Source organism: Zalophus californianus, chromosome 7, assembly GCF_009762305.2.
Source record: "Zalophus californianus isolate mZalCal1 chromosome 7, mZalCal1.pri.v2, whole genome shotgun sequence".
Lineage (NCBI taxonomy): Eukaryota > Metazoa > Chordata > Mammalia > Carnivora > Otariidae > Zalophus > Zalophus californianus.
In genome coordinates, this window is record NC_045601.1 from 117,748,908 (window position 1) to 117,776,464 (window position 27,557).

At 37.3% G+C, this 27,557-nt stretch overlaps 1 protein-coding gene across 1 annotated transcript in view; it reads left to right on the forward strand.

Annotated features, from left to right (window-relative positions):
- Positions 1-3,388: 3,388 nt before the first annotated feature.
- The window catches only part of TSBP1 (testis expressed basic protein 1), a 77,020-nt gene continuing 52,851 nt past the window's right edge, over positions 3,389-27,557 (forward strand). Inside the window, 9 exon segments of the mRNA XM_027602859.1 lie at positions 3,389-3,586; positions 5,318-5,404; positions 6,202-6,234; positions 7,028-7,060; positions 8,171-8,203; positions 8,289-8,318; positions 8,412-8,432; positions 11,056-11,076; positions 11,633-11,653. Of these exon segments, the coding sequence (XP_027458660.1) occupies positions 3,574-3,586; positions 5,318-5,404; positions 6,202-6,234; positions 7,028-7,060; positions 8,171-8,203; positions 8,289-8,318; positions 8,412-8,432; positions 11,056-11,076; positions 11,633-11,653 (292 nt within the window). The 5' untranslated portion in view covers positions 3,389-3,573.

Below are 27,557 nucleotides of genomic sequence, written 5' to 3' on the forward strand. Positions count from 1 at the left end.
ATAGAAAATCCTAAAAAGTATTATGCTGGGCGAAATAAGTCAATCAGAGAAAGATATGTATCATATGACCTCACTGATATGAGGAATTCTTAATCTCAGGAAACAAACTGAGTGTTGCTGGAGTTGGTGGGGAGTGGGAGGGATGGGGTGGCTGGGTGACAGACATGTGGGAGGGTATGTGCTATGGTGAGCGCTGTGAAGGATGCAAGACTGTTGAATCACAGATTTGTACCTCTGAAGCAAATAATACATTATATGTTAAAGAAGAAGATGATGATGATGATGATAGCAGGAGGGGAAGAATGAAGTGGGGGAAATCAGAGAGGGAGATGAACCATGAGAGACGATGGACTCTGAAAAACAAACTGAGGGTTCTAGAGGGGAGGGGGTGGGAGGATGGGTTAGCCTAGTGATGGGTATTAAAGAGGGCACGTTCTGCATGGAGCACTGGGTGTTATATGCAAACAAGAATTCATGGAACACTACATCAAAAACTAATGATGTAATTTATGGTGATTAATGTAACATAATAAAAAAAAAATCTTAAAGACCACCAAAAAACTACCAAAACTGATATGTGAGTTTAGTAAAGTTGCAGAATGCAAAATCAATATGCACAAATATGCTTCATTTCTAAACACTAAAATGAAGCAACTAAAAGTGAAATTAAGAAAACCATCCCATTTGCAATTGAACCAAACACAATTAAATATCTAGGAATAAACTTAACCAAAGAGGTGAAAGACCTGTACTCTGAAAACTATAAAACACTGATGAAAGAAATTCAAGACAACACAAAGAAATGGAAAGATATTCCGTGCTTATGAAATGGAAGGACAAATATTGTTAAAATGTGTATACTACCCAAAGCAATCTATGGATAAAATTAAATCTCTATCAAAATGCCAACAGGGGGCGCCTGGGTGGCTCAGTTGGTTAAGCGACTGCCTTCGGCTCAGGTCATGATCTCAGGGTCCTGGGATCGAGCCCTGCATCGGGCTCCCTGCTCAGCGGGAAGCCAGCTTCTCCCTCTCCCACTCTCCCTGCTTGTGTTCCCTCTCTCGCTGTTTCTCTCTCTGTCAAATAAATAAACAAAATCTTTAAAAAAAAATGCCAACAGTATTTTTCACAGAACTAGAACACACAATCCTAAAATCTGTATGGAACCTCAAAGGATCCTGATTAGTCAAAACAACCTTGAAAAAGAAAAATCTGGAGGTATCACAATTCCAGACTTCAAGTTATATTGCAAAGCAGTAGTAATTAAAACAGCATGGTACTGGCATAAAAATAGACACATAGATCAATGGAATAGAACAGAAAACCCACAAATAAATCCACAATTATATGGTCAATTAATCTTCAACATAGGAGGAATGAAGATACATTGGCCAAAAGATAGTCTTTTCAAAAACTAGTGCTGGGAAAATTGGACAGTCACATGCAAAAGAATGAAACTGGACCATTCTCTTTCACTATACACAAAAATAAACTCAAAATGGGTTAAACCTAAATGTGAGAACTGAAACCATAAAAATCCTTGAAGAGGGCACAGGCAGTAATTTCTCTGACATTGGCCATAGCAACTTATCTTTCTAGATATATCTCCTGAGACACGGGGGAAATATAAAACATAAACTTTTGGGACTACATCAAAATAAAAAGTTTCTGCACAGCAAAGGAAACAATCAACAAAACTAAAAGGCAATCCATGGAATCAGAGAAGACATCTGCAAATGGCATAGCCAATGAAGGGTAGTATCCAAAATATATAAAGAACTGATACAATTCCACTCAAAACATAATCCCATTAAAAAGTGGGCAGAAGACATGAACAGACACTTCTCCAAAGAAAACATAGAGACAGGCAACAGACACATGAAAAGATGCTCAACTGCACTCAGCATCAGGGAAATGCAAATCAAAACTATAATGAATTATCACCTCACACCTGTCAGAATGCTTAAAATAAAAAACACAAGAGATGATGAGTGTTCATGAGGATGTGGAGAAAAACACTTGTGCACTGTTGGTGGAAATGCAAACTGGTGGAGCCACTATGAAAAACAGTATGGAGGTTCCTCAAAAAATTAAAAATAGAGCTACCTTATGATCTAACAATTTTACCACTGGTTATTACCCCCCAAAAATACAAAAACACTAATTCAAAGGGATTCATGCACCTCTATGTTTATTGCAGCATTAGCATTATTTACAAGAGCCAAACTATGGAAGCAGCCAAATGTTCACCCATGGATGGATGGATAAAGAAGATTTGAGATTTTATATATATATATAATCATATATAATGCAACATTATTCAGCCATAAAAAAGAATGAAATCTTGCCATTTGCAACAACATGGATCGACCTGGAGACTATGATGCTAAGTGAAATAAATCAGACAGAGAAACAAGTACCATATGATTTCACTCATATGTGGAATTTAAGCAGCAAAACAAATGAACAAAGGAGAAAAGAGAGAGAGAGAGAGACAAACCAAGAAACAGCCTCTTAATTATAAAGAATAAATTGATGGTTGTCAGAGGGGAGGCAGGTGGGGATATGGGTGAAAAATAAATCAAAGTAGTCCAGAGCTGCCCCAAACCTGGAGGGTGGAGCATCCTAAAACTGGCCATCACTCTGCTCCTCCAGTGGCTGACAGCTTAGCCTGTAACATACTACCATAAGTAGTAGGCCCCCAAGATTGAAAGGAAATGTGACTTTATGAATAGAGTGTGGGCTCTGGAGTCAGAAACTCTGCTGGTTGTTGGCTGGGTGACTTCAGATGTCTCAGTCTTGAAGGGTTTCATTGTAAATATTACTAAGGATTAAATAAGTTTGTACATGTAAAGTGTGTATCTACTACAAAGCCTTATAGTTATTAAAAAAAAAAACTATAAGGTTTTATTACTCCCCTGGTTCTCCACAGTGGCTTGAAATCCCATTCACTGGCTCTTTCATCCTAGCACCACAGACCTCTTGACTTTTCCTTACTATCTAACCCCAACATCTGGGCTTCACTGGTTGATCCTCCATGTGTTTCAAGGAACTCCTTTTAAATAGATCTAGGAATTTTTCTCATTTCTAATTATTAAACATTTATTAAGTGCCTATTCCATAGGATGTTCTCTGCCTCAAGAGTTACAAGGATGAAGAAAATACAGTCTCTGGCCTCAAAATCTCTGGAAAATTAGAACTTATTCCAGAGTCCAGATAGAGTAAATTCCCTTCCAAATTCATAAGTTTAAAGTCCTCTAACATATTCTGAAATCTTCCCAGTCTCTTGGTCCCCTCTTCCTTTCTTCTTGCCTCTCTAAAGTTCCAGTTCTTTGTTATGACATAGATTCTGGAATCTTCATAGGCCACACTCCTGTAGTCTGCTTAGGTCTGATCAACCTAAGTCACACAGTTCCTCTGCAACCCTCTGCATGCTTGTCTACAAGGGCATCCCCCACATTCAAGTTCATACTGCTCAGAAACAGTGATCTTGGAGTGTTCCTTTTATCTTGATCTCCCTCTTACAAAAGAAATCCAGATGACACAGAATCCACTGAAGACAATACCTGGAAAATGGCAGTCTTGGGTATGGACTGACTCCCTCTCTAAGGCCTCCCTGACCCTACTGACTCAGAAGTCTTCTTTTCAGAGACTTTAACACACTGCTTTATCTTACTTGCCTGCTTTCTTTCAAATTCAATATCCTTTCTTTCACTCTCATTGATTCCCCTGAAAGCCTGGGGAAAACAATCCACAATCAACTAAACTCCAGAGTAAGAATACTGATTTCTCCTTTGGTTTCAGGAGTTTGAACTACTAAAAGAAAATAACCATCCTCTGGAATAATAGGAAAATTCCTTAGCCTGTTATCTCACTTCTGGTAATACTACTCACTTTATAATCTGCATCAAAACTTCCTCTTATTTTCCTCATAAATGGAGTGGATCTTCTTCTGTCCAATAGCCAGAGCATTTCAGACACTACACTACCCAAAGGGAGTACCAGAGGCTCACTCCAAGTACTCCACCTTGTTATTCCTTCCTCCCCTAAGGATTACTTCATACCAGTTATGAAATTCTGACTTGCATAAAAGATTCCAAACTATTTACTATTCATTTTAGTGGTCTATTAGGAGCAAATCTCTGAAGGTTGTTTTTTTGGGAAAATTTTCTCATATGATCTAACACCTGAAAGATTTGGTTGACATTTGCCCAATTTTCCCCAATTGGAGGTGTGTCATTACATGTTGAGATGAATTCATCTATTGCTTTCCTGCAGCAGCCTTAATCTTAGTGTAATTAATTTGCTTAGCCCTTCAGAGTCAATTGTCTTCAACATTTTTTACTGTCACAGGCAGATTTATGATTCCTTTTTTCATTCATTCATTCCTCCCTTCCTCCTCCTTCCCTTCCTACCTCTTTTCTTTTTCTTTCTTTCTCCCTTCCTTCCTCCACTCCACCCCTTCCTTCCTTCCTTCCTTCCTTCTGCTTGCCTGCCTGCCTGCCTTTTTTCTCCCAAAGGCTCCTTAGTCTCAGTTCTTCATAACCACAGCAAAATATCTAATTAAGATATGTCTCTTGAATTATACATAAACAGATATAGGTTAGGCAGTTTCAGCATTCTTTCTCCTATCAATCAAAGTAACAGTCATCACCACTGTCTTATCATGAGGGGCTTCGTGGATGATGACTACAAGGTCTTTCCCAATGATAAGCAATTTATGCCATCTGCTGTGGTTTTCATTAATATGACCACCTTCAGTCAGGGGTCTCTAAAAGTTTTGATTGTTCACCCATGTAAAAATTTTTGCACACACATTATGTATGTGTGTATATCACACACACATTCCAAATATATATAATAAACATACTACTGTAATAATATATATTTCAAAACAGAAAATCTAGAATTTTAAAGTTGTAATACAAAATTACATAAAAATAGAACTAATATATTTTTTTTCTCACACACCAGTGGACTGCTTTGCATATCACTGAATCCCTCTAGCCTTTTGCCTGCAGAGATTAAGGGATTCAATTGAGGAGGAAATTTGTCACATTTTCCACTCTAAATCAAGAGTGCACGGCAATTGAAGTTCTTAGTATCTGACCAAAAGGACCAACATAAAAAATAGGCAGGGGAAGGAATGTGGAGAAAATAAATGGGGAAAATAAAGGAAGAAATGAGTTCAGGTAGCAGAAAACAGGGGCAGAGGAGATACGTCTATTTGGTGAAAACAGAAAAGAGGTGACCAGAAGTTGTCTCTGATAATGGCCAGGTCTAAATAACCAGGCCTACAGGTGAGGTTTTGTTGCAGAAATAACTTTGGTTGTCATCCTGACTCTACTGGGACTTGCCATTCTGGCTATTTTATTAACAAGATGGACACGGCACAAGCAAAATGGTGAGTAACAAGTCAAAATGGAAATTCCCTGGGAAAGTCATAGTGGAAGTGATGCCAAGATTCAGTTACAGTTTGTTTCTACTTATTAGATAACTGGAGACTTTGCCAGTATTCTGAGAATCCATTTCAAAACATGAATAAAAGAGTCTTTGACCTATTAGTGATTTCCCTTGCATTTTTAAACTCCCAAAACTCACATTACCAATAATGTCAATGCCCCAAAAAAGCAGATTGAGTTTAAAAATAGTAATAATGAGAATACTCTAAAATTATCTGAGTTCTAAGGGAAATTATCTAAGGAATAAAATGGAAAAGAAAAGATACTGTGCTAGTAGACACCACTAGTTAGTATTATATCAAAAGAATTCAAGAATTTTAGTGACTTAATACTACAGAGATGATAAGAAGAAACAAATATAGAATAGTATTTATCAGTGAAACAGAGATGGGGCTCTTGTAGGCAATGACTTATTTCCATGCCATAAGGTCTCTCTTTCCAGGATTTTCTTCAGTATCTTCCCCACTCCCTTCTAGTCAGCTGCATTCCCTGCCCCCCCCCCCAATGACCGTCTTTCTCATCTCAGCACCTATGAGCCCTCAGAGAATAAGTGTGGAGGAACAGGTAGAACTGAGCTGGCTGCAGGTGCTAGAAAAAGGTAGGAACCATTAATACATCATATCAAGAAGGCCACTTTGGGAGCACAGAAACACAGTTTAGAGTGAGGAGAGGTGGGTCAGGAGGAAGAATATCTCTCACAAGTAACTAATAGTAATATTTTTGCTTGATTCTTCCACAGAAATTGATGTATCAAGATACAGTTCAGAACAAAGTAAGTACTTAGACCCAGGAGGAAAGGAAAAATAGAAAGCATAATGGAATTTCCATACATCAGGGACCAAGTCTGTCTTGTTTACCATTGTATGCATAATGCATCATTCCATGAACAGAACTTCTAATTTACTGGGAGAAATCCACTGGAGATTTCTATGCAACACGGAGTGCCAAACTGAAATTGGGCAGAATAAATTAATAGGGGGTAGGTCTGCATGATTCTGAGGTTCTCTTCAGATGCCTCCTGTGGAGCAGCAACAGTAATACCAAGTCATGAAAACAGCAGACTCCTTGGGCAGTGGAATAGAAGGTCTATCTCTGGTAGTGAAGAGAGCCTCAGCAAGGTGCCTGGGTAGAAGAATTGAATGTACCAGGAATAATAAAAGAGTAAACACAACTAAGATGATTATGATTGAGAAGAGCACCAAGTTCAAGATGTGAAGATGTGAAGCAGATTTTCCATGGCAATGTCTAGTGAGATGCCAGAATTGCTGAAAGATAGCCCAGGATTAGTAAGAGAAGGAAAACAGGAGCTAAGTGCTGGAGCACCAAGAAGGAAAAGCAATTTGAGGCCCCTCCTGATTACTATTTAGTCTAGTGAAACTGGTGACTGGCATAGTCACTCATCATCTGCTCCAGCTATGCAGTCCCTAGTTCCTGCGATGTAAATTAATTCCCATCATCATTCATTTTGGGGGGGGGGGTTATCTCTACTTTAGCTCTCAGAGTCTTAAAGTCCCACTCCTTTTCAAGAAGAAAAACCATGAAGCACTCTCTCCTTTTTACTTCAGGTGCTGGTCTTCTGGACTATGAGGATGGTAGAGGTAAATAGATTAGGAACTACTACAGAATTAATGGAGGAATGTGTTCTTTAGAGAACAAAATAAACTCATCTCCCTTTGAGCACAATTTGTTAGGTCAGCACACCTTTTACTGTTATAATATCCAACTGCCAATCCATCTTTATATATATATGTGTGTGTGTGTGTGTGTGTGTGTGTGTGTGTGTGTGTGTATACACATGATTTTGCATTTTTCTCAGAAAAGGCAAGTATGTCCCCTTCCTAAGACATCAAAAAAATTATTTCCAACTCCTGTTTATACCAGTCTTGGAAAGGCTAAGAAACCTCTCTGAACAATTTCCTAGATGTGTGAAACAGGGATAAAGAACATAATTCATGGGTTGTCATGAAGACTGCATAATATACATGAAAAGACACAGTAAGCTATAAAGCACAATAGATGAACACAACTTATATTATTATCTTCATTTTAGAAGATGAAATTGATATTCAAAAGTTTAAGAGACCAAAATTCACCTAGCAAAAAAAGGAGTTGGATAGTAAATCCAGGTTCGTGGCCCCAAGTTCAATACTCATATTCTCACATGACACTATCCCCACTTGGTTAAGACAAAAAAGGCTCATTTTAAACTGAATTTCAGTATTTATTATTAGTATTATTAATATTAGTCTAATTAATTGATTAATATTAATCAAATCAGGACATGTAATCTGACGATGCAAAAATAATAATAAAGATTATTTGAAATAAAACATCCAGAAATCTAATGGTTCTAAGTAGATTCCAAGACACCCTACTTTTTTATAAGGACACACACACACACACTCTACAAGCATAAAGGTTCATATTTCCAAAAGGAGAGAGGAGACAGCTTGATCAGTCTGCTTGCTGTCATGCCCCACACTTGGCCTTTTGGTCCATGCCTCCTCCTCTTACTTCTGTGATTCATTTGTCATGAACAACAGAGTGAGGAACCATGGCATCCTCTCTTCCTTTCCTGAAATGGAATCCAGAGGAAATGGGAACATCTAGGAAAGGAGAAAATTCCTACTATTTGGATTTAGACATATGATGAAATATTTCTTGATGAGCTATTAGTAAACTTAATCTGTTTTTTTTTCCCCCAAAAGATGTTCCCTCTCAGAGATCTAAAAGAGGAAGAGGTAAACAGATTTTCACCTAGTAAGAAAATAATGTAGACATAGTTGTCAAGGTAGAATCTCATTATGTTTTCATCTTGTCTTTTAGGATTCTGGCATTTGTATTCAACAGAAAGCAGTAAATAAATTAGATATTGACTTGTTAAGAAATTAATACAGACATCTATTTATGAGAAATTAAGAATCTTATGTTTTTCCCTCAATCCTTTAGACACTTCATATGATGAACAAGGTAAGTATATTTAGAGATTATGGTAAAATTAAAGGAAAATCAATGTTTTTTTCCTGTTATAACATGAGGGGCTGTAAAACCTAGGTAAAAAGACAGGAAACCAAAGTAATGTATAGAGGATTCTGAGAAGTATTCAGAAATGTTCACCTTCACACCATGAGGTATCTTTCCCCCCAGTACTACCCAATTCCTCTTTTATCCACCTCCTAATTGACTAAAAGTAATCTGAATACTTAAGAAAAATTTAATATCCCAGAACTCAGGAATATTAGCTACTCAGTGTGCCTTTTTAATATAAATGTTAAGAAATGGAGGAATAAATCCCCCAAAATTCATCACATTAAGGTTTGACTTGTGCACTGAAATTCCAAGAGCCCAAGGAAACATGTCTCTTGTCTACTGTTGTCATTTACATCTCATGTTTCTTGGGAAACAAACCTCCTCAGAATAGTTAATCATCACAACACTACATTAAATCAGTGCAAGAAGCTACCCAAATGTGAGAAATATAAGGGTACACAGATAAGTAAAATACAACTATAAACAAAGGGAGAGAATTAACATGCATTCAGTACCTCCTATGTGCTGGCCACTCTTGTGGACATTTTTTATTTTATTTTAATATCTACAAATGACCCTGTGAACCACAAAGAATGAAGCCCCTGTGGCTGCTCAAGGTCTCTACAGGTTGCTTTAGTGCAAATTAGAGAGAATGTTCCTTTCTCTAGTCAGATGCAGCCTCACTCAAGGACACTGCTGGGATTTCAGTCTCCAAATCCCTCTGTGCAGTGAACAACCTATGCAACCATAATATAGTGGTCCTGAAGATATAGGAGGGGTATCTCACTCTTAACATGTCCAAAACCCAAGTCCTGATCCTGTCACATACAGGTACTGGCACCAGCATTCCCTCAATTGCTCAGGCCATCTACCTCTTTAACTTCTTTCTCTCACTCACCTCAGACAATCCACCAGCAAATCCCATCCCCATTACTTTCTCATTATATTTCAAATTAGATCACTTCTCACCATGATGACAATCTTAGCCCAAGCATCAACATCTCTTGCCTCAACTACTTCAGCTGACCCCTAACTGGTTTCTTTCTACTCTTGCCCTCTTATAGTCTATTTTCCTCATCAGTAAGGGTACTCCTTAACAAGCAGTTCTTAAATCAATTAACTTACTATACATTGTTATCCCTAATAAGAAAAATGTTAATGACTTGCCCAAAGCCACAGGGCTTGCAAGTGACTCAACCTGATAGAAATATAGAGTTGTCTGACTTTAGATTTCATGTACCTTATTTTTACACAATTTAGTAATATCTTACTAATTTCCTGCTATGGATCTTTAGTGTAGAGTCTATAATCTTAGCTTCTTTCTATTCCAGGCTACCTTTGCATTCTTAGGGAAAACTTGGATCAGTAAGCATTTTATTGTGGCCTAAATAAACCATAATTTAAAATTCATAATGCCAAATGACAACTTATTTCTTTGATTGCCCAATCACTCTAAGGTGGCCCTATGACGCTCAACCAACTTGTTTCTAAGTTCCCAAGCTCTACCAGTCTGCCCTCCATCACTTCTGGACATGGAAATATAAATTTGCTGGTCAGCTAGAGACTACAAAAATCTTCTGACAGGAAAATATTGGGCAAAGTCATTATATCAGTTTAGGTGCATGAAATTTAGTACTTGAATTTTGATATTTAAATATATCACAAGTTATATTTTAAAGTTGTCATGATCATTCAAAATTTTGAAATGCACTGAATTTATTTTTAATGTTACTAAGTTTTATAGCAAATGTCAATGAGGCACATGAAAATGTTCAGCACCTTGGTATTTTTCTGTTTTCAAATATCCACAGAACCAGGAGAAACAAGTAATTATAGTGTAAACCAGAAGGTTTTGTGTGTCTTGGACTTAATGCCATCACAATAACACCCAAGTATGGCAGGAAAACATTTATTTTCAGAGAAAAAAAACCACATTGTCATTACATTTCCAGGTAGATCTTTACTTATACTTTAGTAAAATATCAAATTAAACAATTATGCAACATAATTTGTCATTTCCAGACTGTTAATATTATTTATTTTTACACTTTCATGAAAATAATAGTGATAGCATGAGGAGTTTTCATGTAATTTGCTTTGTCTGTCTCCAGATCTTTTAGACAATGTTTCCACGACATTACTAAGTGAAAAGTTTTAGGTTATAGGATGCACATCCACTCACAATATATATGCGTGTGTGTGTATTCATTATAATTTGCCATCTCTTCATTAAACTTGAACTCTCAATAAGTTGAGTAAATATTTTGCCATTTTTTTCTTACTTGACCTCAACTTATTTTATAACTAAAATGTTCTTCTGTTTCAGCGTTTCTTTCCATGTATAGTTTATTATCTCTTCTCACTACATATTTGCCTTTATTAACCTTCACCTGCTTTTTCATGTCATTTGACTCATAAATTAAGTCATGAGAAGACTTTGCCTCTAGGTTCTTGCCTACTTGGGTATTTGAGGGCATTGATTGGGTAATTCTCTGTAATGATATTGAAACTACAGAAATAGAAAATCCAAACTGATTTTTCTTGGTTTCATTTGTGTTTTTAGAGGGATCCAAAGGAGATTACAGTAAGTATTCTCTTGTTTTTCAACAAAAATTTACTTCCCATCAGTAACATTTCCCTAGATTGTAAATGCTTTGAGAAAAGAGAAATGCCATCAGTTCATATGAATACTAAGTAATAGATAAAGTCTCCTAGTGCTGATTTAGGATAGTCCGTCAATAACTGTCAGTTTCTAAACTTGGTCTGCTGGTTTCCAAACTGACTGAGAGGAAAGGAAAAAAAAAAAAGAGGAAATGATGAGTGACAGAAAAGGGCAGTGATAGAAATAAAGGAGGAGAAGAGGAAAGGAGAGGAAAGGAAAGCAGTGGGGAAGGGATGAGGACAGAGAAATGTAAGCCACAAATTTTCATAGGTATAGCATCTGTCTACTAAAAGCTGAAATCCTTTATAGAGATGGAAGGGATGGAGTTGGTGGGAGTGGCCTCCGGTCCCACCACCAGGTCAGTAGGTCTCCCTGGGACTGGGCTGCAACTCCTGAGAGGAGGTCACGGTGATTGATATGCAAGGTCAATGATCCCAATTCTGATGATTCACCTCATGTTTCTGTGTGTGTGTTTTAGCACCATCAGTCAACTCCCTAGGTAAGTTCCTTGTGGCTTTTCTACTATCATCTGGTTTGTACGTCCTGTAGTTTCTGTATGTTTTTTTCTTTTTCTATATCTTAAAAGAAGTTTTTAAACTAAAGTACAAAAGTAATTGACACTTGTAAATCCATACCCTAGATTTGACAACTGATATTTTGTCATATTTCTCAAGTGACGGATAATATAGAAATCCCTTTTATTCCACTCTCCCCATTTCCCAAACTCTTACAAATATACCATAAATCTTATGTTTATTTTTGTCTATTTATATAATCTTTATGTATCACTGAACAATAATATTGTTTTGTATATATTTGTTTAAAAACTTTACTAAAATGACATCATTCTGAAAGTATCATTACAACTTGCTTTTTTCCCCAAAAATATTGTAATATTGAAAACATACAGAAATCCAGGTTATATATTTTAATTGTTAAATAAATATCCCAACTTACGAACATATTTTTCCTATTCTTTCTCCTATTGATGTGCTCTCAATGTGTTCAATTTCAGCTATCATAAATAATGCTGCAAAATGTCCTTAAATAATTTGAAAAATAGTTTATCCTGGGCACACACGGTGAAATGGGATCAATGAATCTCAGTGTGCATGAACATTTATGTAACTTAAGTACATTTTTCTTTACTAGTTGTTGTTTAATTGAATTCCACATAGGAAGCACTCCAAAATCTGTAAAAGTTTCCCATTTCTCTGCATCAGTAAAAACCCCAGTTTTGTCACATTTTCACCTTATTGCCACTTGGATAAGTGTAAAATTGTTAATTTGCATTTTCCTGCTAACTCCTGAAACTGAGTATCTTATATGTTTACTACCTACTTAGGATTCACCTTATACAAATTGTTCATTTAGTTTACCCATTTACCCATTAGGTTATTGATTTGTAGAAATTCTTTATAACTATGAAAGCTAATCTTTTATATTTTGTTAAATATTTGCAAATATCTTCTCCAATACTATCTCTTACTTTTTTTTAAATTTTATTATGTTATGTTAGTCACCATACAATACAACATTAGTTTTTGATGTAGTGATCCACCATCCATTGTTTTCGTATAACATCCAGTGCTCCATGCAATACGTGCCCTCCTTAATACCCATCACTGGGCTAACCCATCCCCCCAGGCCCCTCCTCTCTAAAACCCTCAGTTTGTTTCTCAGAGTCCATAGTCTCTCATGGTTCGTCTCTCCCTCTGATTCCCCCCCCTTCATTTTCCCCTTCCTTCTCCTAATGTCCTCCATGCTATTCCTTATGTTCCACAAATAAGTGAAACCATATGATAATCGACTTTCTCTCCTTGACTTATTTCACTTAACATAATCTCCTCCAGTCCCATCCATGTTGATGTAAAAGCTGGTTATTCATCCTTTCTGATGGCTGAGTAATATTCCATTGTATATATGGACCACATCTTCTTTATCCATTCATCTGTTGAAGGGCATCTCGGCTCTTTCCACAGTTTGGCTATTGTGGACATTGCTGCTATGAACATTGGGGTGCATATGGTCCTTCTTTTCACTACATCTGTGTCTTTGGGGTAAATACCCAGTAGTGCAATTGCTGAGTCATAGGGTAACTCTATTTTTAAATATTTGAGTAACCACCACATGGTTTTCCAAAGTGGCTGTACCAATTTGCATTCCCACCAACAGTGTAAGAGGGTTCCCCTTTCTCCACAACCTCTCCAACATTTGTTGTTTCTTGCCCTGTCCATTTTTGCCATTCTAACTGGTGTAAGGTGGTATCTCAATGTGGTTTTGATTTGAATTTCCCTGATGGCTAGTGATGATGAACATTTTTTCATGTGTCTGTTAGCCATTTGTATGTCTTCTTTGGGGAAGTATCTGTTCATGTCTTCTGCCCATTTTTTGACTTGAATATTTGTTTTTTGGGTGTTGAGTTTGAAAAGTTCTTTATAGATCTTGGATACCAGCCCTCTATCTGTAGTGTCATTTACAAATATCTTCTCCCATTCTGTGGGTTGCCTCTTTGTTTTGTTGAATGTTTCCTTTGCTGTGCAGAAGCTTTTTATCTTGATGAAGTCACAAAAGTTCATTTTTGCTTTTGTTTCACTAGCTTTTGGAGATGTATCTTGAAAAAAGTTTATGTGGCCAATGTTGAAGAGGTTACTGCCTATGTTCTCCTCTAGGATTTTGATGGATTCCTGTCTCACATTGAGGTCTTTCATCCATTTTGAGTTTATCTTTGTGTATGGCGTAAGAGAATGGTTGAGTTTCATTCTTCTGCATGTGGCTGTCCAATTTCCCATCACCATTTATTGAAGAAACTGTCTGTTTTGTCAAAGACTATTTGACCATAGAGTTGAGGGTCCATATCTGTGTTCTCTATTCTGTTCCATTGGACTATATGTCTGCTTTTGTGCCAGTACCATGCTGTCTTGGTGATCACAGCTTTGTAATATAGCTTGAAATCAGGCAACGCGATGCCCCCAGCTCTGTTTTCTTTTTCAAAATTTCCTTGGCGATTCAGTGTCTTTTCTGATTCCATACAAATTTTAAGATTGTTTGTTCCAGCACTTTGAAAAATGTCATTGGAATTTTGATCAGGATGGCACTGAAGGAAGGTATAGATTGCTCTGGGTAGCATAGAGATTTTAACAATGTTTATTCTTCCGATCCATGAGCATGGAATATTTCTCCATCTTTTTGTGTTTTCTTCAATTTCTTTCATGAGTGTTCTGTAGTTCCTAGAGTATAGATCCTTTACCTCTTTGGTTAGGTTTATTCCGAGGTATCTTATGGTTTTTGGTGCTATTGTAAATGGAATCGTTTCTTTAATTTCTCTTTCTACAGTTGCGTTGTTAGTGTGTAAGAGAGCAACTGATTTCTGTGCATTGATTTTGTATCCTGCCACATTACTGAATTGCTGTATGAGTTCTAGTAATTTGTGGGTGGAGTCTTTTAGGTTTTCCACATAAAGTATCATGTCGTCTGTGAAAAGAGAGAGTTTTACTTCTTCTTTGCCAATTTGAATACCTTTTATTTCTTTTTGTTGTCTGATTGCTGTTGCTAGGACTTCTAGTACTATGTTGAACAATAGTGGTGAGAGTGGGCATCCTCGATGTTTTCCTGATCTTAAGGGAAAGGCTGTCAGCTTTTCCCCATTGAGGATGACATTCACTGTGGGTTTTTCATAGATGGATTTTAGGAACTTGAGGAATGTTCCCTCTATCCCTATACTCTGAGGAGTTTTAATCAGGAAAGGATGTTGTATTTTGTCAAAACTTTTTCTGCATCATTTGAGAAGACCATATGGTTCTTCTCACTCCTCTTATTAATGTGTTCTATCACACTGATTGATTTGCGAATGTTGAACCACCCTTGCATCCCGGAGATAAATCCCACTTGGTCATGGTGGATGATCCTTTTAATGTATGGTTGGATCCTATTAAGTAGGATTTTGTTGAGGATTTTGGAATCCATATTCATCAGGGATATCAGTCAAAAATTCTCCTTTTAGATGGGGTCTTTGCCTGGTTTGGGGACTAAGGTAATGCTGGCCTCATAGGATGAGTTTGGAAGTTTACCTTCTGTTTCTATTTTTTGAAACAGCTTCATTAGAATAGGTATAATTTCTTCTTTGAATGTTTGGTAGAATTCCCCAGGGACTCCATCAGGCCTGGGACTCTTGTTTTTTGGGAGGTTTTTGATCACTGCTTCAAACTCATTACTGATTATTGGCCTATTCAGGCTGTCAATTTCTTCCTGTTTCAGTCTTGGCAGCTTATAGGTTTCCAGGAAGGCCTCCATTTCATCCAGATTGCTCAGTTTATTGACATATAGTTGTTATAATAATTTCTAATAATTGTTTCTATTTCCTTGGTGTTAGTCGTGATCTCTCCCCTTTCATTCATAATTTTATTAATTTGGGTCCTTTCTCTTTTCTTTTGGATAAGTCTGGCCAGTGGTTTATCGATCTTATTAATTCTTTCAAAGAACCAACTTCTAGTTTTGTTGATCTGATCTACTGTGTTTCTGGTTTCTAATTCATTGATCTCTGTTCTAATTTTAATTATTTCTCTTCTAATGCATGGCTTAGGCATCGTTTGTTGCTTTATCTCTAGTTCTTTAAGGTGTAGAGTTAGTTGGTGAATTCAGGATTTTTTTATTTTTTTAAGTGAGGCTGGGATGGCTATGTATTTCCCCCTAAGGACCGCCTTTGCAGTATCCCATAGGTTTTGGACTGATGTGTTTTCATTCTCATTGGTTTCCATGAATTGTTTAAGTTCTTCTTTGATTTCCTCATTGACCCAAACATTCTTGAGCAGAGTGGTCTTTAGCTTCCAGGTGTTTGAAATTCTGCCAAATTTTTTCTTGTGATTGAGTTCCAGTTTTAAAGCATTCTGGTCTGAGAACATACAGGGAATAATCTCAATCTTTTGGTATCAGTTGAGACCTGATTTGTGACCCAGTATGTGATCTATTCTGGAGAAAGTTCCATGTGCGCTCGAGAAGAATGAGTATTCCCGTTTTAGGGTGGAATGTTCTGTATATATCTATGAGGTCCATCTGGTCCAGTGTATCATTCAAAGCTCTTGTTTCCTTCTTGATTTTCTGCTTAGATGATCTGTCCATTGCTGAGAGTGGAGTATTGAGGTCTCCTACAATTAACGTATTGTTATCAATATGACTCTTTCTTTTGGTTAACAGTTGGCTTATATAGATGGCTGCTCCCATGTTGGGGGCATACATATTTACAATTGTTAGATCTTCTTGTTGGATAGACACTTTAAGAATGACATAGTGTCCTTCTGTGTCTCTAATTACAGACCTTAGTTTAAAATCTAATTTATCTGATATAAGAATTGTTACCCCAGCTTTCCTTTGAGTTCCGCTGGCATGGAAGATGAATCTCCATTCCTTCACTTTCAGTCTGGATGTATCTTTAGGTTCAAAATGAGTCCCTTGTAGGCAGCATATGGATGAGTCCTATCTTTTTTTTATAATTTTTTCTTGTTATGTTAATCACCATACATTACATCATTAGTTTTTGATGTAGTGTTCCATGATTCATTGTTTATGCATAACACCCAGTGCTCCATGCAGAATGTGCCCTCTTTAATACCCATCACCAGGCTAACCCATCCCCCCACCCCCCTCCCCTCTAGAACCCTCAGTTTGTTTTTCAGAGTCCATCGTCTCTAATGAATCGTCTCCCCCTCCGACTTACTCCCCTTCATTCTTCCCCTCCTGCTATCTTCTTCTTCTTTTTTTTTCTTAACATATATTGCATTATTTGTTTCAGAAGTACAGATCCGTGATTCATCAGTCTTGTACAATTCACAGCACTCACCATAGCACATACCCTCCCCAATGTCTATCACCCAGACACCCACTCCCTCCCATCCCCCACCTCTCCAGCAACCCTCACTTTGTTTCCTGAGATTAAGAATTCCTCATATCAGTGAGGTCATAGGATACATGTCTTTCTCTGATTGCCTTATTTCCCTCAGCATAACACCCTCCAGTTCCATCCACGTCGTTGCAAATGGCAAGATCTCATTCCTTTTGATGGCTGCATAATATTCCATTGTGTATATATACCACCTCTTCTTTATCCAGTCATCTGTTGATGGACATCTTGGCTCTTTCCACAGTTTGGCTATTGTGGACATTGATGCTATAAACATTGGGGTGCACGTACCCCTTCGGATCCCTACATTTGTACCTTTGTGGTAAATACCCAGTAGTGCAATTGCTGGATCGTATGGTAGCTCTATTTTCAACTTTTTGAGGAACCTCCATACTGTTTTCCAGAGTGGTTGCACCAGCTTGCATTCTCACCAACAGTGTAGGAGGGTTCCCCTTTCTCTACATCCCCGCCAACATCTGTCATTTCCTGACTTGTTAATTTTAGCCATTCTGACTGGTGTGAGGTGGTATCTCATTGAGGTTTTCATTTGGATTTCCCTGATGCCGAGCGATGTTGAGCACTTTTTTATGTGCCTGTTGGCCATTTGGATGTCTTCTTTGGAAAAATGTCTGTTCATGTCTTCTGCCCATTTCTTGATTGGATCATTTATTCTTTGGGTGTTGAGTTTGATAAGTTCTTTATAGATTTTGGATACTAGCCCTTTATCTGATATGTCATTTGCAAATATTTTCTCCCATTCTGTTGGTTGTCTTTTGGTTTTGTGGACTGTTTCTTTTGCTATGCAAAAGCTTTTTATCTTGATGAAATCCCAATAGTTCATTTTTGCCCTTGCTTCCCTTGCCTTTGGCGATGTTTCTAGGAAGAAGTTCCTGCGGCTGAGGTGGAAGAGGTTGCTGCCTGTGTTCTCCTTTAGTATTTGGATGGACTCCTGTCTCACGTTTAGGTCTTTCAACCATTTGGAGTCTACTTTTGTGTGTGGTGTAAGGAAATGATCCGGTTTCATTCTTCTGCATGTGGCTGTCCAAATTTCCCAGCACCATTTGTTGAAGAGACTCTCTTTTTGCCATTGGACATTCTTTCCTGTTTTGTCAAAGATAAGTTGACCATAGAGTTGAGGGTCCATTTCTGGGCTCTCGATTCTGTTCCATTGATCTATGTGTCTGTTTTTGTGCCAGTACCATACTGTCTTGATGATGACAGCTTTGTAATAGAGCTGGAAGTCCGGAATTGTGATGCCGCCAGCTTTGTTTTCTTTTTCAAGATTCCTCTGGCTATTCAGGGTCTCTTCTGGTTCCATACAAATTTTAGGATTCTTTGTTCCATTTCTTTGTAAAAGGTAGATGGTATTTTGATGGGGATTGCATTGAATGTGTAGATTGCTCTAGGTAGCATTGATATTTCACAATATTTGTTCTTCCAATCCATGAGCATGAAAAGTTTTTGCATTTCTTTGTGTCTTCCTCACTTTCTTTCATGAGTATTTTATAGTTTCCTGAGTACAGATCCTTTGCCTCTTTGGTTAGATTTATTCCTAGGTATCTTATGGTTTGGGTGCAATTGTAAATGGGATCGACTCCTTAATTTCTCTTTCTTCTGTCTTGTTGTTGGTGTATAGGAATACCACTGATTTCTTTGCACTGATTTTATATCCTGCCACTTTACTGAATTCCTGTATGAGTTCTGGCAGTTTTGGGGTGGAGACTTTTGGGTGTTCCACATAAAGTATCATATCATCTGCAAACAGTAAGAGTTTGACTTCTTCTTTAAATTTGGATGCCTTTTGTTGTTGTTGTTGTCTGATTGCTATGGCTAGGACTTCTAATACTATGTTGAATAGCAGTGGTGATAGTGGACATCCCTGCCGCGTTCCTGACCTTCGGGGGAAAGCTCTCTGCTTTTCCCCATTGAGAATGATATTCGCTGTAGGTTTTTCATCAATGGCTTTTCTGATATTGAGGTATGTACCCTCTATTCCTATATTCTGAAGAGTTTTGATCAAGAAAGGATGCTGTACTTTGTCAAATGCTTTTTCTGCATCTATTGAGAGGATCATATGATTCTTGTTCTTTCTTTTGTTAATGTATTGTATCACATTGATGGATGCAGATGTTGAACCAACCTTGCAGCCCAGGGTTTTCACACTTGGTCGTGTGAAAAATCCTTTTAATGCACTGGTGGATCCTATTGGCTAGTATTTTTGTGAGAGTTTTTGCATCCATGTTCTTCAAGAAGATTGGTCTGTAATCCTCCTCTTCTATGGGGCCTTTGTCTGGTTTGGGGATCAAGGTAATGGTGGCCTCATAAAATGAGTTTGGAAGTTTTCCTTCCATTTTTATTTTTTGGAACAGTTTCAGGAGAATAGGTATTAATTCTTCTTTAAAGTTTGGTAGAATTCCCTTGGTAAGCCATCTGGCCCTGGGCTCTTGTTTCTTGGGAGATTTTTGATGACTGCTTCAATTTCCTCAATGGTTGTAGGTGTGTTCAGGTTTTCTATTTCTTCCTGGTTCAGTTTTGGTAATTGATACATCTCTAGGAATGCATCCATTTCTTCCAGGTTATCAAATTTGCTGGCATAGAGTTGCTTATAATAGGTTCTTATAATTGTTTGTATTTCTTTGGTGTTGGTTATGATCTCTCCTCTTTCATTCATGATTTTGTTGATCTGGGTCATTTCTCTTTTCTTTTGGATAAGTCTGGCCAGGGGTTTATCAATCTTGTTAATTCTTTCAAAGAACCAGCTCCTAGTTTCGTTGATCTGTTCTACTGTTCTTTTGGTGTCTATTTCATTGATTTCTGCTCTGATCTTTATGATTTCTCTTCTCCTGCTGGGTTTAGGCTTTATTTGCTGTTTTTTCTCTAGCTCCTTTAGGTGTAGGGTTAGGTTGTGTATTTTATACCTTTCTTGTTTCTTGAGAAAGGCTTGTATTGCCAAATACATTCCTCTCAGGTCTGCCTTTGCTGTATCCCAAAGATTTTGAACAGTTGTGTTTTCATTTTCATTGGTTTCCATGAATTTTTAAAATTCTTCTTTAATTTCCTGGTTGACCCATTCATTCTTTAATAGGATGCTCTTTAGCTTCTATGTATTTGAGTTCTTTCTGATTTTTCTCTTGTGATTGAGTTGTACTTTCAAAGCATTGTGGTAAGAAAGTATGCAGGGAATAATCCTAATCATTTCGTACTGGTTGAGATGTGATTTGTGACCTAGGATGTGATCTATTCTGGAGAATGTTCCATGGACAATAGAGAAGATGTGTATTCCATTGTTTTGGATTGGAATGTTCTGAATATGTCTGTGAAGTCCATTTGGTCCAGTGTTTCATTTAAAGTCTTTATTTCCTTGTTGATCTTTTGCTTAGATGATCTGTCCATTTCAGTGTGCGGGGTGTTAAAGTCCCCCACTATTATTGTATTGTTGTCAATATGTTTCTTTGCTTTTGTTATTAATTGCCTCATATAATTGGCTGCTCCCATGTTCGGGGCATAGATATTTACAATTGTTAGATCTTCTTGTTGGATAGATCCTTTAAGTAGGATATAGTGTCCTTCCTCATCTCTTATTACACTCTTTGTTTAAAATCTGATTTGTCTGATTGAAGGATTGCTACCCCAGCTTTCTTTTGGTGTCCATTAGCATGGTATATCGTTTTCCACCCCCTCACTTTCAATGTGGGGGTGTCTTTGGTTCTAAAATGAGTCTCTTGCAGACAGCATATTGATGGGTCTTGTTTTTTAATCCAATTTGATAGCCTGTGTCTTTTGATTGGGGCATTTAGCCCATTTATATTCAGGGTAACTATTGAAAGACATGAATTTAGTGCCATTTTATTGTCTGTAAGGTGACTGTTACTGTGTATTCTCTGTGTTCCTTTCTGGTCTATGTTACTTTTAGGCTCTCTCTTTGCTTAGAGGACCCCTTTCAATATTTCTTGGAGGGCTGGTTTCGTGTTTGCAAATTCGTTTAGTTTTTGTTTGTCCTGGAAGCTTTTTATCTCTCCTTCTATTTTCAATGAGAGCCTAGCTCGATATAGTATTCTTGGCTGCATATTTTTCTCGTTTAGTGTTCTGAAGATATCATGCCAGTCCTTTCTGGCCTGCCAGGTCTCCTTCTGTGGATAGGTCTGTTGCCAATCTAATGTTTCTACCATTGTAGGTTACATATCTCTCTCCCAAGCTGCTTTCAGGATTTTCTCTTTGTCTCTCAGACTCGTAAGTTTTACTATTAGATGTTGACGTGATGAACTATTTTTATTGATTTTGCGAGGGGTTCTCTGTGCCTCCTGGATTTTGATGCCTGTTTCCTTTACCAAACTAGGGAAGTTCTCTGCTATAATTTGCTCCAGTATACCCTCTGCCCTTCTCTCTCTTTCCTTGTCTTCTGGGATCCCAATTATTCAAATGTTGTTTCGTCTTATCATATCGCTTATCTCTCAAATTCTTCCCTAGTGATCCAGTAGTTATTTATCTCTCTTTTTCTCAGCTTCTTTATATTCCATCATTTGGTCTTCTATATCACTGATTCTCTCTTCTGCCTCATTTATCCTAGCAGTTAGTGCCCCCATTTTTGATTGCACCTCATTTATAGCCTTTTTGATTTTGACTTGGTTAGATTTTAGTTTTTATTTCTCCAGAAAGGTTTCTCTAACAACTCCATTCTTTTTTCATGCCCAGCTAGTATCTTTAAAATCGTCATTCTGAACTCTAGGTCTGACATCATACTAATGTCTGTATTGAGTAGGTCCCTGGCAGTTGGTACTTCCTCTTGTTCTTTTTGTTGAGGTGTTTTTTTCCGTCTTGTCATTTTGTCCAGAGGAGAATAGATGAATGAGAGAAAAAAATGCTAACAGGGTAACAGCGTCCCCAGAAAATATAATCTAAACAAATCAGACAAGACCTGAAACCGGGGTAAAAGAAAGGGAAAGAAAGAAAACAGAAAAAGAAAAAGAAAGAAAAAAAAGATAAAAACAAAAAGAAAAAGAATATGATCAAATATGATCAGGCTGGTGTATAGATCAGTGCCACACACTAGATTTTGGGTGTATTTTGGTCCATTAGAAGAAAGTGCCTCCCAAAATTTTAAAGAAAGAAAAACTTATATATGTATAAAAATAAGGGTTGATTTGATGAGGGGATGGACTATGACTGTAAAGATGAAATTATAGAAAATTTTACAAAAGGAATTGATAAGTTAAGAAGTTGGTTGAAAAAAGAAAGAAGAGGATTTATAAAAAAAAAAAGAAATAAAAAGGGAGAGAATGTGATCAGGTAGGAGGCTAGAACAAAGCCATACACTAGAGATTTAGGGTATATTTTGATCTGTTAGAAGAAACTGTATCTCGAAATTTTAAAGAGAGAACAACTTATATATATATGCCAGAAATGTGGGTAACTACTGTGAAGGGATAGAATATGACTCTAAAAATGAAAAATAAAAATGTTTTTTAAAAAAGGGATTGATAAGATGTTGGTTGAAAAAGGGAAAAAGAAAAATTCAAAAAAAAAGACAGTTAAAAAAATTAACTTTGAAAGACTAATGAATCATGGTAAAAAAAACCATGGATTCTATGTGCAGCATTCCCCTAGCGCTGGAGTTCTGCCATTCTCATTGATCGGTAAACTTGCTCTTGGCAGGCTGTTCTTGCTGATCTTCTGGGGGAGGGGCCTGTTGCTGTGGTTCCCAAATGTCTTTGCCGGAGGCTGAATTGCCCACCCTTGCTGGGTCCAGGTTAAGTAATCTGCTTGGGTTTGCTCTCAGGAGCCTTTGTTCCCTGTAAGCTTTTGGTACAGCTTTGGAGGACAAGAGTGAAAATGGTGGCCTCCCAATCTCCACCCCGGAGGAGCCGAGAACTCAGGGCCCTGCTCCACAGTAAGCCCCCAGAGAAAAGCAGTCAGTCACTCCCATCTCCCTGGTCTCCGGCCCCACTCCGTGCTCACCGGGCCCATGACCAAGCATTTCTATCTCTGGCGCCCAACTTGGTGTGGAGTCTCCAAACCCAGCAGATCCCTATGGTGTGCTCCCATGCTGCTCCTCCCAGGAGAGTAAGGGGAGTCTCCCCGGATCTGCCGCTTGTTGGGTCGCTGCTGGAGGAGAAGTGGCCCAACTGTGCTGTGGATCACAGTTTATGGCAACCCCAAGCTGAGAGCCCACCCCTCGGCTCCATCTCTGCAGCCAGCTTCCCCGCTCCGATACCCAGGAGCTCTGCCGCACTCAGGCACCCCCAGTCTTTCTGTGACCTGGAGGGTCCTGAGACCACACTGTCCCACAAGGGTTCCACCCCCTGCTTAGCCACTAGAGCGACATCCCTCAGCAGAGCAGACTTCTAAAAGTTCCGATTTTGTGCTCCGGGGCTCTATCACTTGCCAGAAGCAGCCGACAGAGGACCCCTCCCCCGCCGTCTATCCTCCGAATATCGCCTTGGATTCACTTCTCTGCATGTCCTACCTTCCAGAAAGTGGTCGCTTTCTGTTCAGAGAGTTGTTGCTGTTCTTTTCTTCGATCTCCTGTTGAGTTTGTAGGTGTTCAGAATGGTTTGATCCCTAACCAGCTGAATTCCTGAGACCAGACGAATTCCTTCCAGGTCTCCTACTCCTCCACCATCTTGCTCCCGCCAAAATGGCTTCTCCAGACTTTCTTATTTTCTAATGTAAATATTTAAGTTCATTCTAAGTTCATTTGTTATTTTTATTGTTGATCATAAATTGTCTTATGATTTACAAGTCCAATGTGTGTGATTTAGATTCTTTGAAATGTGTTGAGACTTTTGATGCTTTGTAAGTAAACTTACAAAGAATATTTTTTATCGGTTGAGTTCAAGATTTTACCCACAGATGTACTACCAGCCCAAGCTTATTAACTTTATTATTCAAATATTCTCTATTGTTATTCTTTTGCATGACATACTAGCTTCACACAGATATGTTTAAGTCTCCAAATATAATTGTCTCCTTTTGATGTCATTTTTCTTTTTAATACTTCCAATTTTTCTTTTGCATATTTTGATTTTTGTTAGATACATACAAGTTGTAATTGTTCCTTTTTTAAATTTTGTTTTTTTACAATGATACCATGTCCATCCATAGACTCATGGATTTTGGATAAATTTTACATTATCTGATACTAGTATTGCTCCAAAACCTTTGTTATAATATGTATTTCTCTATTATTTATTTATCCTTTTATTAACAAACTTACAGCTTGTTTTCTCTCATTTTTATCTTTTTAAAATAGCATATTGCTTGACTCTGTTCACATTAACAATTAAAAATTTGTCTCAGATAAATTTAGTCCATTTTACATTTATTATATATTGCTGATATATTTTACCTAAGTTCTGCCAATTTTATTGTGTTTTCTATTTACCATGTTTTATTCTTTTATTTATTAAATCTTCTTTCTTACTTTCTATTGGATTGTTAGATTTTCTTGTTCCTTTTGTTTTGCTTTACCTGTTTTGGTAGCTTTTATTTTATTCATTCTTAGATTTATAACATCCATACTGCTTGACTTTTCTAAAAAAAAAAACTAATTAGTATTTTTTTCTTACTCTCAGACTAGACAATAACCTCTTTTGACTATCTACTCTTTCAACATCTTCCGTGTTGTTTTATAATATGATTTTTAAAAACAAAATAATTGTTTACTTCTTTATATCCAATTGATTTGTAAAAATATGTGACCATTTTCTCTGTTTATAATTATTTGACATATCCCGTGTCTTCTTCTCTTTTAATTCTTACCCAAGTACAATCCTTTAGTTGCTTTTAAGGCCCAATATCCATATATATGTGAACATTTCTCTAAGCCTTTATGACTGAAAATAGCTTTACTTCACCCTCAGCCTTAAATGAGAGTTTAGCTGAGTATATAATTAACATTTTTTTCCTCTCAAGACTTTGCAGATTGATTTCATTTTCTTCTGACGTTTCTTATTGTGATTTACTACTAGTTTGATGGTTCCTAAGCAAATATGGTTTTAAGATTTTCTCTTTATCCTTGTATTCTTCATTTTAATTATGATGTCTCTGGGTGTGAGATTAACTTCATTTATCTTGCTCAAGACTCAAGATTTTCCATTCTGTGGACTCCTATCTCTCTTTATTTATAGAAAATTCTTGACATTAACTGCTATGAATATATCCCATGTTTATACTTATGTGTCTATCTATCTATCTATCTATCTATCTATCTATCTATCTATCTATCATCTATCATCTATCTATCATCTATCTAACAAACTATAGTCTCTCTTAAGATTGCTATCAAATATATGTAAAGATTCCCCTCTCCTCTTTCAGGTCTCATAATTTCTCTTTTGTCTATCTCATCTTTATTAATTATGTTAGTCTGTGATCCTGTAATAGATAAATCTTAAAATCTCAGTGGTTCTATTCATAAAATTCTATTATGTAAAATAGGGATGCCTGATTGGTAATTGGCTCTCCTCTCAGCAATGACTTCAGCAAGCAAGTTTGTCTTATCCTATGTTTCCACCATCTTCAACTAATGGCTTCTGAGTTCATCACATCTGCCTTAAGTGAGTGCAGGAGAAGCTTGGAGACCATGAATGGGGCTATTATGGGGAAACCTGGGTATTATTTCACATATCTCTTTCAACAACATTAGGCTGGCTAGAACTCAATTATATAGCCCCATCTAACTGAAAGGGAATCTGGGGGAAATAATCAAACCATATTGTATTAGTTTTCTATTGCCACTGTAACAAACCACTACAAACTTAATGGCTTAAAACATTACAAATTTATTATCTTAGTTCTATAAGTCAGAAATCTGACACATGTCTCACTGGGCTAAAATCAGGGTGGCAGCAGGGCAGCATTCCTTCTGGAAGTTCTGGGAGCAAACCTGTTTCTTTGCTTTTTCAGTTTCTAGATATTCCTTGGCTCATGTTCTCCCATCTTCCATCTTCAAAACTAGCAAAACTTGACTAAGCCCCGCCACACATCACTTTGGCCTTCTTCCATTGTCACACCTTTTTCTGTGACTCCTTTCAATCTCCTGCTTCCATCTTTAAGGACACTTATGATTCCATTGAGCCCACGCACCTAATCCAGGATAATATTTCTATTTAAGGTCAGCTGGTTAACAACCTTAATTCCACCTAAACCTTAAATCCCTTCCCTCACGTAGCCTAACATATTCAGGTTCCAGGACCTAATGGACATGGACATCTCAGGGCGACATTCTTCTATCACATATGTGCCTTGGAGAAAAAGGAAATTACTTTGGTGAATAGCAAGGCAATCTCGGTCACACTAGATCCTTATTTCTTGATACTGGGTCCTGGATAATTTCCTTCAGATTTACCATTCATTAATTCTTTCTTCAGTTGCATCTATTCTCTTTGTTTACCCCCCAATAATTTTTATAATTTAATGATGCTGTTTTCTATATCTGCTATTTCATTTTGTTCTTTGTCAGATATAGTTGCTCCTGATTAATTCTGCTTTTGCTTTGTAGATTCTATTCCATCTTTCATATCTTTGAATATATGAAACACACTTGTTTGAAAATTCCTTTTGAATTACTCTTCTTATATAGGTAGTCCCATTTGTTGTGGCGTCTGTCACAGCAGTAGATTTCCTCAAATGTATTTTAATGTTAGTCTGTGAGTTTATTAGTTATCATTTGTTTGAGTTCCTCATAAACTCCCTATTGTGCAATAATCCTTTAGTACATAGATTTCCTAAGGCAGTTTTTATAACCATTTCTGCACTCATAGTTTCTCCCTTATATGAGTGGTTCAAATGTGGGTCCTATACCTGAACTTGGCTTATACTGAGAGTTCTACCATTGCTGGAGGCTCAATCTCCAGCTATAGCCTGCTGCAAATAGATCACTTCTTGGCAAACCCTGACAAACAGATATGAATTAATGGTGCCCTTTTCACAGATAGTGGTTTTGTGAGCCTTAGATATACACAATGACTAGTCCCAAGTTCTTCCACAGCATGAGGTCTGTGGCCTTAATTTTTACTCCTGATCATGTGCTGAAAAGCCAACCTCCCATTAAGATATATGGGTGATGAATCTTCTCACTTGCTATCAAAATTATGGGCTCCCTCTTGATATATGGCCCTTGGAGACTTCTCTTTCTAGTTTTCAAGTTCAACTTTATGGTTTAAAACTTTAAAAATTATCATGCCCAACTTTTCCAAGTGATTAGAGGAGAGGATGAAATATCCATCTTGACAACAAGTCCCTTTTTCCTGCCTTGACTCTTTATCTTTTAATATCTAGGGACATCCTGATTTTGTTTTCTTGTTATTGAACTTCCCCATAGGACACAAATGATTTTTGAGAAGTATAAACCCCCTATTGAAGCTGTTATGTAGTAATAGTTTGGTGCAAAAGATCTTTAAACAAAAAGGAAAAAAGAGAAAGAAAAATGAGAGAGAAGAGGAGGAGGAGGAAGATAGGTAGAGAAGGAAAACAGAAAAAACAAAAGCAGCAGGATCAAAAAGAAGAA